Consider the following 18,771-nt stretch of genomic DNA (forward strand, 5'->3'; position numbering starts at 1 on the left):
CTGGCTACATCGTTTTACATTCCCACTAGCAATGCACAAGGGTTCAGTTTCTCCACATTTATAAAACTCTTGCATTTTTCTCTTTTGTTTTGTTTTGATAATAGTTATCTTAATGTGAATTGGTATCTCATTGTCCTTTTGATTTGCATTTTCCCAGTGATTAGTGAGGTTGAGTACCTTTTCATGTACTTACTGCCCATTTGTATTTGGAGAAATGTCTTTTCAAGTCCTTTGACCACTTTTGAATTGGGTTTTCTTGTTCACAGTTTTAGAGGAGTTTTTTTTATGTTCTGGATACTAATCCCTTATCCTATATGTGATTTGCAAATATTTTCTACTATTCTGTGGGTTGCCTTTTTACTCTGTTAATAGTGTTTGATGCGTGGGAGTCTAATGTTTTTAAGATTTTATTTATTTATTATTAGAGAGTGAGAGAGCACGAGCAAGCATAAGTAGGGGAAGGGACAGAGGGAAAGAGAGAATCTCAAGCAGACTCTGAGCTGAGCTTGGAGCCTGTTGTGGGGCTCGATCCCATGACCCTGAGATCATGATCTGAGCTGAAATCAAGAGTCAGATGCTTAACCACCTGAGCCACCCAGAAGTTTAATTTTCATAAATTCCAATTTGTGTGATTTTTCTTTTGTTGTCTGTGGTTTTTTGTTTCGTTTTGTACCCAAGAAATCATTGCCAAATCTAGTGTCATGAAGCTTTTCTCTTCTGTTTTCTTCTAAGAGTTTTATAATTTTTCTCTTACATTTAGGTCTTTGATCCATTTTGAGTTAATTTTTATATATGGTATAAGATAAGGGTCCATTTTGCATATGGGTATCCAGTTTTCCTAGCACCATTTGTTGAGAAGATAGTCCATTTTCCATTGAATGGTTTTGACACCCTTATTAAAAATCATTTGACCATATATATGAGTTTCTGTTTCTCGGTTATGTGTTTTATTCTGTTGGCCTATACATCTGTCTTTATGCTAGTACCATACTGTCTTGATTACTGTGGCTCTGCATAGTAAGTTTCAAAATCAGGAAATGTGAATTTCTAACTGTTCTTTTTCTTTTTCTTTTTTTTAAAAAGATTTTATTTATTTATTTGAGAGAGAGAATGAGAGATAGCACGAGAGGGAAAGAGGGTCAGAGGGAGAAGCAGACTCCCCGCTGAGCAGGGAGCCCGATGTGGGACTTGATCCTGGGACTCCAGGATCATGACCTGAGCCGAAGGCAGTCGCTTAACCAACTGAGCCACCCAGGCCCCCCTAACTGTTCTTTTTCAAGATTGTTTTGGTTATTTTGGGTTCCTTGAGATTCCATGTGAATTTTAGGATCAGTTTTCCTATTTCTGCAAAAAAATTAAAGGGATTTTGATGGGATTCCTTTGAACCTGTAGATTGCTTTGAGTAGTATTGACATCTTAACAATATTAAGCCTGCCAGTCCATGAACGTGGGATGTCTTTCTGTTTATTCATGTCTTCTTTCATTTCTTTAAGCAGTGTTCTGTTGTTTTCAGTGTACAAGTCATTCATTTCTTTGATTAAGTTAATTTCTAAGTATTTTATTTTTGGGGGGCTATTCTGAATGGAATTGTTTTAATTTCCTTTTCAGATTGTTTGTTGTTAGTGTATAGAAATGCAACTGATTTTTGTTTGTTGATGTGTATCCTGCTACTTTACTGAATTTGTTCATTAGTTCTAACAGTTTTTTTTGTGGCATCTTTAGGGTTTTTTTACATGTTAGATTATTATCTGTGAATAGAGATAATTTTATTTCTTCCTGTCCAAGTTAATTGCCTTTTATTTCTTTTTCTGGCTAATAGTTCTAATATGTTGAATAGAAGTGGTGAAAATGGGCATTCTTGACTTGTTTTACTGATGTTAGAGAAAAAGCTTTCAGTCTTTAACCACTGAGTATAATGTTAGCTGTGGGTTTTTCAAATAGGTCTTTATTATCTGGAGGTAGTTTCTTTTTATTCCTAGTTTGGTGAGTGTTTTTGTTTGTTTGTTTTTTGTTTTGTTTTGTTTTACCACGAAAGGGTGTTAAATTTTGTTGAATGCTTTTTATGCGTTGATCTAGATGATCAAGTCATTTTTTTCTCTCATTTTGTTAAGGTGATTACATTGGTTGATTATTGTATGTTGAACCATTCTTGCATTCCAGGAATAAATTGTACTTGTCATGGTGTATAATCTATTTAATATTTTGTCGAATTTGATTTGCTGGTATTCTGTTGAGGATTTATTGAAAGTTTTAAAGTAGGAGACTTAACTGGTGGAAGTAAGGGGAATAGGATGAACGGCCAAAGGCTGGAAATAGGAGAGTCATTAGGAGACTCTTGTTTCTTGGCATGTTTTCCTAGCCTAAACTGATTCTTTCCAGAACTTTCCAGAACTTACCTCATCTCAGCAGAAGGCATCTCCATTTATTTACTCAGTTGTCTAGGACAAGCACCTTTGATTTATCTTTCTCATTTATACCCCACATTCAAACCATTAACAAGTTCTATAGAATTTATCTTCAAAACATGGTTTATTCCAAATTTAGTCATTTGTCACACACTCGGCTCTTTCTGGATTTTTGTTTTTTTTTTTTGTAATCTACACCCAATGTGGGGCTCAAACTTATGACCTTGAGATCTGAGTTGCATGCTCTACCGACTGAGCCAACCAAGCACTCCTACTCTTTGTGTTTTAGTCTGTGCTACCACTGTCTTTCACCTGGACTACTTCCAACTTAGCCCTCCTTCCTGCCCCCATACAGTCTATTATTCATTTATCAGCCAGGATTGCTCTTTTAAAATATGTCATATCATGTTACTTTCTTCTCATAGCCCTTCTTTGGCTTCCCAACTTAGAATAAAATGTAAGTCCTTACCAAGTTTCATAAGGTCATATGATATTTGGCTTCTAGTTAACTTTTCAACCTCATCATCTTCCAATCACCCCTTTGTTAACCCTTTAGCCACACTGATCTCTTCAAATAACATTAGGTACTTTATTGCCTCCAAGTCTCTGCATTTACTGTTCTCTGTATCTGGAATGCTCTTCCCCCAGAAATTTAAATGTCTCTTTCTTTCATTTTTAGGTTTCTGCTAAACATTACTTGTTTAGAGGGGCCTTCTTTGTCCACTCTATTCTAAAATAATAACCTTTTTTTTTTAAAGATTTTATTTATTTATTTGAGAGAGCGAGAATGAGAGACAGAGAGAGAGCACATGAGAGCAGGGAGCGTCAGAGGGAGAAGCAGACTCCCTGCTGAGCAGGGACCCCCGATGCGGGACTTGATCCTGGGACTTCAGGATCATGACCTGAGCCAAAGGCAGTCGCTTAACCAACTGAGCCACCCAGGCGCCCCTTACCCTTGCCCATCAGTTTGTAGTCTTACCCTGTTTGATTTTCTTCATAGCTTTACCTGACATGATAGTATACATTTATTTATCTATTTTCTCTGTCATACTTAGGATATATGAGGATGATCAATGATAGGAGGATATCAGTGAGATTGTTAAATGGAACAGTATCCTAAAGGAAGTAGGATAGGCTTATTAATAATGTAGGTAGAGGACTATGTTCATTTATTGTCTTTTATCTTTTTATTTCCATGACAGTCTAGCAATATAATTCAGAGAATTTTTTGGTAGTTCTACATAAATAAAATAGATGTGTTGCATGTTAATCTTACATCATTTTTTTAATTTTAATTAAGTGTGTAGCTATTAATACCTTGGATGAATCCTAAAAAAATATACCTGAAAACTTTAGGCACTCACCCAAGATTTAGATTATAATTAAGATTGCAGAAATATTCACAGAAACTTATAAAAATGAGGTTGTCTTACCCCCTATGTTACTTAAGATATAGGTAAACTTTATGTTGAGACTGAATATAGTAACAATGAATAAAATTAGAAATAGACCAAAGTTTTTGTTTAACTATATTGTGGGGGGTAGAGAAGAGAGAATAAACTACTTTTGATTTTTAGATCTGTTGGGAGCTACATGTCTCAAAAAATAAGAGAATGTCTCTTGACTGAAATGTGGGGTTAGAAAATGCCATTATTATAACATTAAAGAAATGGTATGGTCTCAGTTATGGTAAAAAAAAAAAAATAAATAAAGGAAGGGGCCCCTGAATGGCTCAGTTGGTTGAGTGTCCGACTCTTGATTTTGGCTCAGGTCATGATCTCACGGGATTGAGTCCCACCTCAGGCTCTGGGGAGTCTGTTTCTCCTTCTGCCCTTCTCCCTCTCTTGCTCCCTCTCTCTCAAATAAATAAATAAAATCTTTAAAAAAAAAAGTAAAGGAAATAGTATGATGTTAGATCGTGGATGATTTTCTTTGTATTTTCCTATGTTTTATGTAGCTTTTGCAATTAGCATGTATTTTTTTAAAAATCAGAATAAAAAATTAATTTTTAAAAATCATTGTGTGGGGCGCCTGGGTGGCTCAGCCGTTAAGCGTCTGCCTTTGGCTCAGGTCATGATCCCAGGGTTTTGGAATCGAGCCCCGCATCAGGCTCCCTGCTCCGCGGGGAAGCCTACTTCTCCCTCTCCCACTCCCCCTGCTTGTGTTCCCTCTCTTGCTTTGTCTCTCTCTCAAATAAATAAAATCTTTAAAAAAAAATCATTGTGTATATATAATATAGTTGGTCCCTCTTTAGATTTAAAGGGTTTAAATTGGCTTTCACACTTTTAGTAGAATCAAGGGTTTTGAGGAACATTTGGCTTAGCATTGGATAAAATGACAGAAATCAATTGTAAATGGTAGGCAGTATAACAAATGTGATGTGGTGTCTAGGATGTTTTCCTGTGACCATTTAATACGCAGATCAGAGAGGATTCAAGACTTTCTGCTACATTAAAAGTCTCTTTGCTGTAACAAAATTATCCGCAAAATTATCAGCTAAGTGCTGTACTTAAAATATATTGGCTTTGATGTAGCATCTCAGAATTTATGCAGACAGTAAAGTAGAACAAATTTTCTTTTCTTTTTTTAAAGATTTATTTATTTATTTAGAGGGAGTGAGAAAGAGAGAGAGAGAGAGAGCACATGAGAGGGGGAGGGCCAGAGGGAGAAGCAGGTTCCTCGCCGAGCAGGGAGTCTGATGCGGGACTTGATCCCGGGACTCCAGGACCATGACCCGAGCCGAAGGCAGTCGCTTAACCAACTGAGCCACCCAGTTGCCCACAAATTTTATTTTCTTAATGTTTAATAGGAACCTGCCCCAAAACACCCCTCAATCTTCCAGTACTTACTCACAAAGGAAGGAATTTTTGTCTTGTTCACTTCCATATCCTAGGTGTCTTGAATCAGGCACATAGAAGGTGAATATTTGTTGAGTTAATACATCTGTATAGTCTTTCTATCCTAAATCTAAGGACATTAAAATAGAAAAAAATTTTTACGTTGTTAAATGTTACGCTAATAGGAAAAACAGGAAGAAAGTGAGCTTCGTTCTCTGCCACCTCCTACCCCTGCCCAGCTGGCTGCTTTAAGTGTTGCAGTTATTGAATTAGCAAAAGAACATGGAATAACAGATGATGACCTCAGAGTCCGTCAGGAAATTGTGGAGGAAATGTCAAAGGTGATAACAACATTTTTATCAGGTAAAAATATACTTTACGCTTAATTTTTAAAATAGTACAACTCTTCCCCTTGCTTCCTGTTGAACTTAGTGTAAATTTCTTAATGTTTTCCTTTCTCTTTTTCTATCTTAAAAGCAGATGAATTTAATTATTTTAAAAGTGATTTTTTTGGGGGAAATATCTCAGGAAAGGAAAATGGGGAGTTATGACATAGCATAATTTTTGTAATAAAAATATTTTTAAAATGTCAGATACAGGAAAATTTCTTAAAGGTCATATATGTAATATTTTCAGTATCTTTGACTTCTGAGTGGACACTTTAGTTATATTATTTTCAGTATATACATTCCAGCCAGTCACTTAATAAGATTCTTATTGGCCTAATGATGGGGAAAAATTAATTTAAGTGGGGTCATTAGAAGTAAAATCTGCACTTTTATTTTTCTTTTTGATTCTGCTCTTTCTTTACAGAAAGCTTATGTTTTTGGTGTAAGCGGGAGTTGTGCCAGGTTTATTGTAGACATTTATATAAAGATTTGTTTAGCCCCTCCTTTTTTTTGCATCAATATTTAATTTATGTCTATTAAATAAGACTTATTTCTCACCACCAAAGGGTATTGAACAGTTGACAAATTATAGTTTTATATAGAGCCATTGTGAGATTTATAAGAAAGGATGTAAAATTGAAATTTAAAAATGGAAAACAATTTGATTTCTCTTTATTACTTCTGTAATAATGTGGTTTTCTATGAAAAAGCATTGAGTACTAATATAAATTGTATACAGAAATAATTTACTATTGGGGCACCTGGCTGGCTCAGTTGGAAGAATGTGTGCCTCTTGATCTTGAGGTTGTGGGTTAGAGCTGCACATGGGGTGTAGAGATAACTTTAAATAACTTAAAAAAAGAAAGATGCTTTAAAAAAAAGAAATAATTTACTATTTTAAGAATAGAAATGAGATTTTTATGATCTTAATGACTTCAGTGACTTTCAGACATTTTGTGAGCTTGAAAAATAGACTTTTATATGTATGAATGAGTATGAACTCACATTTTCTAAGAAACTGCACCTGCCTGCCTGAGTAGTTCCAGTCATGTTATTTTTCAACTTGCCCTCTGGTGAGACCCTTTTAAAATTTGCCTTATTATGATTTTTGAAATAACATATTTAAGAGTCTGAAAAAGATGTAGGTTGTATCTTATTATTCCTATATATTTTGTGAACCCTTCAAAGGCACAGGATTTTGTTTTTTTGTTCAGGTGACTAGGCTTCTCTTTGTATTTTTAAAGAGCGTTGGCATTGAATGTCTGTGATCCTTTCACCATTTTAGTGCTCTCTCTTACATAAATATAAATATCTAAAAATAAATGTAGTTTATGAGAGTAGCTGTACCTAGTTTAGTACATTGTTTACTGTTACAGATTAAATGTTTAACATACTTCTAGTCATTCCTAAATGAACTATTATAAGATTTTGTTTAAACACTGGATTTTTATAAGTAATTTCTTCCTTTGTCCCTGAACCCCATAATTGAGAAACATTATTATTATTTTGTTAGATAAGTTAGAAAGGATGTCATTCTTCTATAAATGTTATAACTAGAATTGGAAGACACAAAATTAAAATATATGCATTTTCCTACCATTGTTTTTTTTAATTTTCCCCTATTTGCACTCTGTTTCATGCTTTGGTATTTTTTCCTTTATTTCCAGAGTGTTCACTTAGGTTGTATGGCTCATCTCTGACTAAGTTTGCTCTGAAAAATAGTGATGTTAATATAGATATAAAATTTCCTCCCAGGGTAAGTAATTAGAAAAACCTTTTTCTATGTGATTCTTAACTAGTACTTGGTATTTTTTTAATAGATTATTTTTTTAGAGAAGATGTAGGGGACTATAAAACTCTGGTTTGTAGAGTGTTACTATCATAATTAAAGGTTGCTTTTGGAAACTATTAGGTGTTAGACATAGGTGGAATAAAGAAATAAGGGAGAGGAAGAAGAAAGTAGAGAAATGCAGTAAAAAAGGAAAATGCTTATACATATTTGATTATGTTGAATAGTTACTGCTTGTAGTAAGCAGTATAGAAAGTGAAAAGAGCTTTGAAATCATACATCTGTGTTCAAATCTTGGCTGCAACGAGGAAGTTACTTGACCTTTCTGAGACTCAGTTTTTTAATTTCCAAAACAGGGATAATAACTTTATATTACATGAGATGCTGTATACCAGGCATTTTTGGGTGGTGTGTCTGGTACATTGTGGGTACTTTTTAAATAAGTAGTAACTAACATTGCTACATTACTTATTTATTGACCTGTGAAACATTTAAAATGATCGATTTACGTGTATTATTGTTTTTTTAAAAATAATTTTAATGCTCAAAGCGGTTCAATTTAGGTGAAAATTTGATGTTTTAATTTCTCATCTGATATAATCATTTACTTACAATTAGCATATGATTATTAAATACTTTAAAATAGCAAAGTACGTATTAAACTAAGCATCTGACAAGCTTGTTAAAGTAGTATTTAATCTAAGCCTTTTGACCATGAGGCCAGTATCAGTACCTCTTAAATTTCCTATCTCAACAACTTCTCTTTAACAATTTTTTGGTAAACTGATTTTTTTTCCATTTGTTTTGCTGTGAAATTCCAGAATCTTTTCTCATACTAAGAATTTATTAATTCTAGGAGTATTGCTGGAATAATAGCACTACATTATTTATTAGATTCTACTTCTATAAACAAGATTTGTTAACATAAAAGTAAAACTCTATTTTTTTCATTATTTTAAGATACAGAGCATGATTTTATTTAAATATTTAATGAAATTGAATTCTCTCTAAAATATGCAACTTGAACTATGAACTATGAAAGTAGTATATTGATTTAATTTGAAATCTTTTAGATGAATCATCCAGATCTTCTGATACAAGTGCTTGGGATTTTAAAAAAAAGTGGTGAGTTTCTTTTTTAATTTGTCTTTCTAAAGAAAATTCTTTAAAGGTATATGCAATGTGTTGTTTATATATGTCTAACCAAGTTAAACTAACACTCAGCATATTTGAGTCATTATAGTACATATACTTATGTATTTGTTGAATTAGGTATGCTACAAAATTTATTTGTCATTAGATCAAAAGTATATTTAAAGTTGATATGTAAAAAAGTACTGCCTTTTGGGTAATTTAAAAATGTTAGCTTTGAATATTATGGGCATTTCTTGTGTAAAAGACAGAAAACCTATAATCATTAGGAGGTCGTTTGATGAAGGATGATTTAGGGAGAGACGTGGGGAAAATGTGTGCATGCATTGAGTATTTTTTTTTCCACTTAATATTAAACTAATCATTTATATTACATCAACCAAATCATACCTATTAAAAGTTTTTCATATCTGCCTTGTCTGGATTGCTTCTGGTGTAAAATGGACATTCATATAGGTAAAAATATGTCTTAAAATAAAATTTTTAAAAATTCCAGCTGTCTTAAACCAGGCCCTAGGTCATGTAGGACAATATGGAATATCATTTTCTTGTTTTTTATTTACTACTTTTCTTGTTAAAAGTAAATGCTTAAGAGCTCAGGATCTGGAGCCAGACTTTCTGGGTTCAAATTTTAGTTCTGCCACTTACTGGTTATATACTTTGACAGGTTATTTAAGTGTTAATGTTTCAGTTTTCTCATCTGTAAAATGGCTATATATATATATATTTTTTTTATCATTATCTTTTGATGAGAAGATTGTTGTGAGAATGAAATGGGCTAAGCCACAGCTTAGAAGTGCTTAGTTTACAGTAACTTCTTATTAAAGTCTTGCTGTCTGATTGTTATTATTATTGTCATCTTAAATTTTATGAATCATAAGTACCTGGCAAAAATATTTGCAGTTTGGCTTAGAAGAGATAGCTTATTGACCTTAACCTTACCCTGTCATTGACTTCATAGTCATTTCTAAACTTCCTTTCTCTCTCTCTTCCATTTCAGTTTTTGATTATTTGTCAGCTTCTTGTTGGCCATTTTCCTTAGTTTTTAAGGGAATAATTTGGTCCAGTTAATCTTGTAAAGGGATTTTAGTATCATTTTTTTCTTAATAAATATTTGTTTCTTACTGCAAAAAACTCTAAAGCATATTACAGATAAGAGGTGGACACGGAGCTTTTACTTCTTTAGAATCACTGGACGGTATCAACCTAGCAAACGTATTTTGTTTATTTTTTAAATATTTTATTTATTTATTTGTCAGAGAGAGAGAGAGCACAAACAGGGAGTGGCAGCCAGAGGGAGAAACAGGCTCTCCGCTGAGCAAGGAGCTGGATGCAGGACTAGATCCCAGGACTCTGGGATCATGACCTGAGTTGAAGGCAGATGTTTAACTGACTGAGCCACCCAGGCATCCTGCAAATGTATTTTAAATACATGACTAGATCATCTTAAGTCACATAACATAGGCTTACAAAATACATTTTGATTAAAAAATTATTAGCACCTTTAAAAAATTTTTTTTACTTTATTTTTTAATTTAAATTCAATTAATTAACATACAGTATATTTTTAGTTTCAGAGGTAGAGTTCAGTGATTCATCAGTCTCATGTAATACCCAGTGCTCATTACATCATGTGCTCTCCTTAAGATGTCCATCAACAGGGCGCCTGGGTGGCTCAGTTGGTTAAGCGACTGCCTCGGCTCAGGTCATGATCCTGGAGTCCCGGGATCGAGTCCCGCATCGGGCTCCCTGCTCGGCGGGGAGTCTGCTTCTCCCTCTGACCCTCTTCCCTCTCGTGCTGTCTCTCACTCTCTCTTTCTCAAATAAATAAATAAAATCTTTAAAAAAAAAAAAGATGTCCATCGATAGATGAATGGATAAAGAAGTTGTGTGTATATATATATATATATATATATATATATATATATATGAATGGAATACTATTTAGCCGCCTTTATGCCTTCATTGTACTCCCTTAAAACTTCTGTCATCTACAGGATTGATTTGTTTATTTATTTGTATTCCAAACCCATAATTGAGCTCTTTGTGTCTTATTCATGGTCATATCTACCACGTATAATGCAATTCCTGGCATATACAGGATTGATTTGTTTATTTATTTGTATTCCAAACCCATAATTGAGCTCTTTGTGTCTTATTCATGGTCATATCTACCACGCATAATGCAATTCCTGGCATATAAATCTCCAGCACATGATTTTTTAATAAATTAATAATTCCAACAAGTACTACTAAGAGATACTCTTTAAACCTCAAATGAAAGAGTATTAAAACATCTATTTTCATTAGACTGAACATTTATGACATGGGGCCTACCTGGGAGATGTAGAGAAAGACTTCAGAGTGGAAGTGTGCTTTACCGAATCTTCTTCCTCAAGAGCTTTGATTTGGCACACTCTTCATATATTAAGAGGAAATGGGGCCAGCAGAGTTAGCCTTTTACTTGCATGGATGATTTAAAAGAACTAAATTGTCAGAGAATTGTAGGTTCTCATTTCATGACTTCTTCAGAAATAGAAGTAAGTGGTGTTTGTTGTTTGCCATATTTTTGAAGGTTTAATAACTGACTAGATTATATACTTATTAGGAAATATTCAAACTTTTAGAGATGTTAAGTCCTTTCTTAAGGTGATTATAATTTTTGGACAATATGTTGCACTATTCCTGTGGTTTGTGATATACGGCAAATGACACCAAGAGAGGTAAGATATTCTGTTGGGTTGATGCTCATAATGAGAAGTGTGTATTATCACAGAAGCAATGCGAGTGATTTTTAGAAGGATACTATTGCTTAATCTTTATCTTAGAGTAAATATTTGAGAGATGTTGACATTATCTTACTTGGTGTATTTTTTTCTTTATTAGTATTATATATAGATGTGGAATCTGATTTTCACGCCAAAGTTCCTGTTGTGGTGTGCAAAGATCGGAAAAGGTAACAATGAATAGAAAATATTTTTCGAAATAACAACAATAACCAAGTATGCAGTCGTTTCCAAGACAGAAAATTTTGTTTTAGATTTCTCTTTGGATTAATATAACTAAGCTAGTTTCTAGTTATTAAAAATAAAAGCTTACTAAAAGTATGTGAACAAGAAATAGAATTACCAGTTAAAAACAAAACACAGTAGGCAAAACTTTTCATTTTTTTCCTCAAGTTCATTCACCCAATAGTATTGAACATTTATTGTGTGTTAGGTACTGCTTTCCTGTAGGGATACCAACATAAATAGGAAATAGCCACTCTTCTCAAGGAGCTCACAGTTTTTTAGATTCTAGTTTTTAGTTCACTGAAAATGAGTCATTGAAGACTAATCTTGCCTTTCTAGTCAGATGTCTATAGGAATCAGCAATGTGCCTGTGAAAAAGGAAACTGAAATAATCCTATTTGAGATCAGTGTGGGAGACATGAAAGCAATACAGAAATAATTAAGTGTTCTTTTATTGAAAACTAACCTATATATCTTAAATTTTAAGAGTACTATATTTTCTTATTCAAAGTTATAAGGATCTGTGGAGATCTAATTCAACTTTGTTTTCTAACTAGAAAATTGAGACCTGGAGGAATTAAATGATTTGACCAAATTCACATCATTTAGAGTAAAATCAGAATTGCAATGGAAGTATTCTGACTTCTAACTTCTAGTGTTTTTTGCTTTTTTGTTTTGTAACCACATTGTCAAATTTTCTGTTTGTGGAACCTCAGATACATTCTTCTCCCTGCCACCAAAATCTATTATAATTCTGTCACCCCTTTAAGGTAGCTCCTATTTTCATTTACATATAAGCATTACCTGTGGGTTAATACATACATCCTTTCTAATCTGAAAGTAGCAATAAAATCATGAAAGATTGGATAGGAAAAATTAGGGTCAAGAAGTATAGCTAGTTCAGAATTTCATTTTTTTCTTTTTATCCTGTGCAAAGCAAAAAGAATAAACTGGGAAGATATGTTGCACCACTTGACATTGATAAGTTCAATGTCTTTGATGTAAAACTAATTTTGTAATTTCTGATGAATTTAAATACTAAATAAGGTTGAAATTTATTTGTGAAGTACAAATGAGTATTTAAAACATCTTTATATGGAACTCTAGTGATGGAAATGATTTTTAGTTTTCAGCTAGCTCTCAGTTTATTGAAATTCTTATTTTTATTATGACTTCCTAGGTATTAAAATATGGTGACTAAGACAAACCATGAGAGAGACTCTGGACTGTGAGAACCAAACTGAGGGTCACAGAAGGGATGGGGTGGGGGATGGGGTAACCAGGTGATGGGTATTAAGGAGGGCATGTGTGGTGATGAGCACTGCATGCTGTACTCAACTAATGAATCGTTGAACGAACACTACATAAAAAACTAATGATGTACTATAATGCTGGCTAATTGAACATAATATTAAAAAATGCAAAAAAATTATGGTGACTAGAAAGTATAGCCATAGGATTTGGAATATTCTGGTTTTTAAGGTATTAATACAGTGAAATTTGTTTCTTTCTCATTCACAGTGGTTTGCTTTGTAGAGTGAGTGCAGGAAATGATATGGCATGCCTCACTACTGATTTACTTGCTGCTCTTGGCAAGTTGGAACCTGTCTTTACTCCTTTGGTGTTAGCCTTTCGCTACTGGGCTAAGGTAAGTGAAGCAGAAGAAAAAAGTACCTGACTTTAAGGTAACTCAGGCTTTTTCCTGCACTAACATGTAACATAAATCTTAATATTTGGGGATAAAGTGGTTATCTGTGCTAGACGGAAAGTGATGTGGCAGGTTCTGATTATGGACATGAAAATAAAACAGTCTCACAGACACAGAGTAATTGATTTGTTATTCTCCTTTTATGTAGTACAGAAATGTTCTCTTTCACATAGTAAATGAGGCTCAAGTTTTCACTCTTAATGTGCGTTAAAGTTATAAGATATAAGTTAATGCATGGGTTTACAAGGTTTTTTTGTTAGCATCTTTTTTTCCCATCTCTGCCTTAGAACATTATTCTCTTTCATTTAAATTATTGATAACCTACAGCACTTTCTGATTGGGTAACTGCTGAGAATCAGTTGTTTCCTAAGTTAGAATTAATTATTAAAGGCTGTGGTTCCCTTTGTAGTCATTTCTTTGGTATGGAGGTAAGGAGGAGTAATAAAGTAATTACCGTTATCAGTCCAAATGACTAGAGAGAGTATAGCTTTTCTGTGTATGTTCTTAATCAGTGTAGTATTCATGTCTTGTTATATTAGTGATGAGCAAATTTTCAGTCTTGTACAAAGAAGGTGGATTAAAGGGATAGTGGTGGAATGATAAATGAGAGCAAAAACTGCTAGAGAATTCTTTTTGGAATTTTTTGTTTGGACTCTGATACGAGGATTGAACCCAGGGTTGGGGCAGACCCAACCTGGTTGGTTGAGTAAGGAGCAGCTTGAAAAGTAAGTAACAGTCAGAAATCCTAAGATTGGTGCTGCTTCAACTCAAGGCCTTTGCATTTGCTGTTCCCTTCATCTAGGATGTTCTTACCCCACATTTCCAGCATGGTCACTTTTTTACTTCCTTCAAGTTTGTGCTCAAATTTCACCTTGTCAGAGTTCCCTTAATCACCTTATATAAAATAACATTGCCTTTATCATTCTCCCTGCTTTTACCCTGCTTTATTTTTTTCATAGCACTTGACATACATATATTTTTTTGTGATCTATTTTCTTCCATGAAAATTGTGAACTTAGTGAGGAAAACTCTGTTTTATTTATTCACTGATGGTCCCAGTGCTGCTTATTTAACTGTGCCAGCACTTAGTATGCATTTAATAAGTATTTATTGAATACATGCATGGCCCAGTTTCTTCAGAAAGGGGATTTTTAACCCTTGGAAGTGACTGGGAGCATTGAACCAGACTAAGGGAGAGTGAGTACCTCTCCTTGTTTATTTCATTATCCCTTGTGCCTAGCATACTATAGAAATTTAGTGCTGTGAGATGGACTAAACCAATTCCAACTCTAGTTTTTATAAGTATTTATGTGATTTTTGACCAAGACATTTCACTTGAGCCTTAGTTTTTCCATCTGGAGAGATTATGTCAAAGGTGATGTGAGATATTGCATGAGAATGTACTTTGAACTCTAAAATGCTAGACAGTTTTTTTAATTGGCAATGGCGACTATTTAAACAATAAGTCAACAGGAATAAGAACTGGTGCAAAAACTCTAGTAGCCAAGGTTTCTCAGAGTGTGGGATGAGACTGGTACATGAAATACAACTGTCATTCAGGAAACTCAGTGTATCAACTCTGGGAAGGTTATTGGTTCCATAATGGATGAAAGAATAAACAGTTGCCCCTTGGATGGTATTTCTTAATTATGCCCTAATTTTCTAGTAATCATAAAATAGTGTCAGTTTTCTCAGACATTTTTTAATTCAAGTAAGTAGACTGTGTTAGAAGAATGTAAATGATATTCAAATAAGTTCTTTTTTTTTAAAGAGTGAGAAACAGCATGAGAGGGGAGAGGATCAGAGGGAGAAGTAGGCCCCCCGCTGAGCTGGGAGCCCTATGTAGCTCAGCCCAATTGAGCCACCCAGGCGCCCTCAAATAAGTTATTTTCACTTGTGGAAAAAAAAGTGTGGTCTATAAACTTTCTTTCCTAAAGTGGCTCTTAGAAAAGAGTGCTCAAACTTACATTGATTCTAAACAGTCAGTGAAGGACACTAAACATGCGTACAAAGCTGGTTGCAGAGTAGTTCTTTCCTTTTTCCAACACAACAGTGTCTGATTTTTGGCAGTTGTGTTAGTTACAAAGAGCTTTATTTATGATTTTCATTTTCTGAGTTTATTGTAAGAAACCTAGAAATAATTCCTGGTATATATTTCCTCTCAAAGATTTTTTTTTTTAGGGGCGCCTGGGTGGCTCAGTCATTAAGCGTCTCCCTTTGGCTTGGGTCATGGTCCCAGGGTCCTGGGATTGAGCCCCACATCGGGCTCCCTGCTTGGCGGGAAGCCTGCTTCTCCCTCTCCCACTCCCCCTACTTGTGTTCCTCTCTCGCTGTGTCTTTGTCAGATAAATAACTAAAATCTTTAAAAAAAAAAGATTTAAAAATTATTTTATTTTATTATTATTATTTTTAAAGATTTATTTATTTGTCAGAGAGAGCACAAGTAGGGGGAATGGCAGGCAGAGGGAGAAGCAGGCTTCCTGCTGAGCAATGAGCTCAATATGGGACTCGATCCCAGGACCCTGGGATCATGACCTGAGCTGAAGGCAGATGCTTAACTGACTGAGCCACCAGGCGTCCCTCAAAGATTTTTTTTTAAAATTTTTTTTTTTTTTAATTTTATTTGTCAGAGAGAGAGAGAGAGAGAGAGAGCACAAGTGGGGGAATGGCAGACAGAGCAAGCAGAGCAGGCAGATGGAGAAGTAGGTTCCCCACTGAGCAGGGAGCCTGATGCGGACTCAATCCCAGGACCCTGGGTTCATGACCCGAGCCGAAGGCAGAAGCTGAACCAACTGAGCCACCCAGGTGTCCCTCAAAGTTTTTTTTTTAAACAGCTTTATTTATCTTGAAGTTTAACCCACATTGCACATCTTGTAATAAAGCACAGATTTTCCACAATTTGATACCTTACAAAAATTCTAGTATATAAACATAATTTATTCTTGTAACTGATGTAATAAGATTGCTGTTGACTATTGTCTGGTTGTCTCCTCTTAAGTAGCTATATTTTTAGCATTCCAGTAATAGGAAATAGTTTTTTAGTGAAGCCTCTTAAAACACTTTAGCCTTATCAGTCTCTTATAGTCAAGTTTCCTGACTGAGAGCCACTTTTTGTGGTTAACATAAGAATTAATTTTGGCAGTATTTGACATCTGAAAAAGATCCCTGGAGATAGCTACATGCAAAAAAATGAAACTGGACCAGGTTCTTACACCATATACAAAAATAAACCCAAAATGGATTAAAGACTGGCATGCCTGGGTGGCTCAGTTGGTTAAGCATCTGCCTTTGGCTCAGGTCATGATCCCAGGGTCCTGGGATCAAGCCCCGCATCGGGCTTCCTGCTCCGCGGGAAGCCTGCTTCTCCCTCTCCCTCTGTCCACTGCTCTGCCTGCTTGTGTGCACATGCATGCACGCATGCTCTCTCTCTCTGCCGAGTAAATAAAATCTTTAAAAAAAAAATGGATTAAAGACCTAAATGTGAGACCTGAAACCATAAAACTCTTAGAAGAAAACATAGGCAGTAATCTCTTTGACTTTGGCCTTAGCAACCTTTTTCTAGATGTGTTTCCTCAGGCAAGGGAACAAAAACAAAAGTAAACTGTTGGGACTATATCAATATAAAAATTTTTCATACAGCGAAGGAAACCATCAACAAAACAAAAAGGCCACTTTACTTGAAAGGGAGAAAATATTTGCAAATGACACGTTTGATAAGTGCTTAATATCCAGAATATATAAAGAACTTCTACAGCTCAACACCAAAACACCAAATAATCTGATTAATAATGGGCAGAGGACCTGAATAGACATTTTCCAAAGAAGACACACAGATGGCCAACAGACAGATGAAAATATGCTCAACATCACTAATCAGGGGAATGCACATCAGAAGCACAATGAGGGGCGCCTGGGTGGCACAGTCGTTAAGCATCTGCCTTCGGCTCAGGTCGTGATCCCAGGGTCCTGGGATCGAGCCCCGAATCAGGCTCCCTGCTCAGCGGGAAGCCTGCTTCTTCCTCTCCCATTCTCCCTGCTTGTGTTCCCTTTCTCTCTGTCTCTCTCTCTCCCTCTTTCTCTCAAATAAATAAAATATTAAAACAATTAAAGCATAATGAGATAGCACCTTACACCGAGTCAAAATGGCTAGTATCAAAAAGATAAGAAATAACAGATGTTGGCGAGGATGTGGAGTAAAAGGGACCCTCTTATTAGTAGGAATGTAAATTGGTGCAGCCACTGTGGAAAATTGTATGGAGGTTCCTCAGAAAATTAATATTAGAAATAACATTTGATTCATTGATTCCACTACTGGATATTTACCCAAGGAAAAAGAAAACACTAATTTGAAAAGATATATGCATCCCTATGTTTATGCAGCATTATTTACAATAGCCAAGATATGCAAGTGACCCAAGTGTCTATTGATAGATGCGTGTATAAAGAAGGTGTGGTGTGTGTATGTGTGAGTGTGTATATATATAGATCTTGCTATTTGTAACAACATGGGTGGATATAGAGGGTTTATGCTAAGGGAAGTAAATTAGAGAAAGACAAACAATACGATTTCACTTATGTGGAATCTAAAAAACAAAATAGCAGAGAATAAACTGGTGGTTGCCAGAGCAGAGGAGAGTAGGGTGATGGACAAAAAATGGGTGAAGAGGAGTGGGAGGTACAGGTTTCTGGTATGGAATGAATAAGTTACATGACTGAAAGGTATAGCATAGGGAATATAGTCAGTGGTATTATAATAGTATTGGTGGTAACAGATGGTAGGTATACTTGTGAGCATAGCATGACATACAGAGTTGTTGAATCATGTATACCTGAAACTAATGTAACATTGTATGTCAATTATACCTAAATTAAAAAGGTTCTGAGGACCAACTGACAGGTAATAAAAAAAATAATCTCCTACAAGGAAAAAAGAGCTTCCTAGGTTTTTAAATTTTTGTTTTTTATTCTATGTATAAATACAGCTTGGGATGCCTGGGTGGTTCAATTGGTTAAGCATCTGCCTTTGGCTCATTCATGATCCCAGGGTCTTGGGATCGAGTCCTGCATAGGGCTCCTTGCTCAGCGGGGAGCCTGCTTCTCTCTGCCTGCCACTCGCCTTGCTTGTGCTCTCTCTCTCTCTGACAAATAAATAAAATCTTAAAAAAAAAATACAATGTACAACTTGATAACTTGATATATGCATAATTGTGAAGTGATTACCAACCTGTTACCTCACGTAGCTACCTTTATTGTGTGTGTGGTGAGAACACTTGGGATGTACCTTCTTAGCAAATTTTAGGTATATAGTATAGTAGTGTTACCTATAGTCACCATGCTATATACATTAGATCACCAGAACTTACTCATTTTATATAACTGAAATTTTGTATCCCTTGACCAAAGTCTCTCCCATTTCCCTCTCCCCAGCCTCTGGTAACCACCATTTTAACCTCTGCTCCTATGAGTTTGACTATTTTAGA

The 18,771-nt window shown here is 35.0% G+C and overlaps 1 protein-coding gene across 9 annotated transcripts in view; it reads left to right on the forward strand.

The window, feature by feature from the left end:
* Positions 1–18,771, forward strand: part of TUT4 (terminal uridylyl transferase 4) — a 122,710-nt gene that overhangs the window by 54,274 nt on the left and 49,665 nt on the right. For all 9 annotated transcript variants that reach the window (XM_088022427.1, XM_028106784.1, XM_028106787.1 and 6 more), the window contains exons 5-9: positions 5,428–5,605; positions 7,299–7,387; positions 8,494–8,545; positions 11,459–11,528; positions 13,105–13,231. In XM_088022427.1, the coding sequence (XP_087878553.1) occupies positions 5,428–5,605; positions 7,299–7,387; positions 8,494–8,545; positions 11,459–11,528; positions 13,105–13,231 (516 nt within the window). The remainder of the gene's footprint in view (positions 1–5,427; positions 5,606–7,298; positions 7,388–8,493; positions 8,546–11,458; positions 11,529–13,104; positions 13,232–18,771) is intronic.

The sequence above is a fragment of the Eumetopias jubatus genome, unplaced genomic scaffold (genome assembly GCF_037043125.1).
Source record: "Eumetopias jubatus isolate StellerSeaLion01/CBP00866 unplaced genomic scaffold, mEumJub1_p1.0 scaffold_4, whole genome shotgun sequence".
Classification (NCBI taxonomy): domain Eukaryota; kingdom Metazoa; phylum Chordata; class Mammalia; order Carnivora; family Otariidae; genus Eumetopias; species Eumetopias jubatus.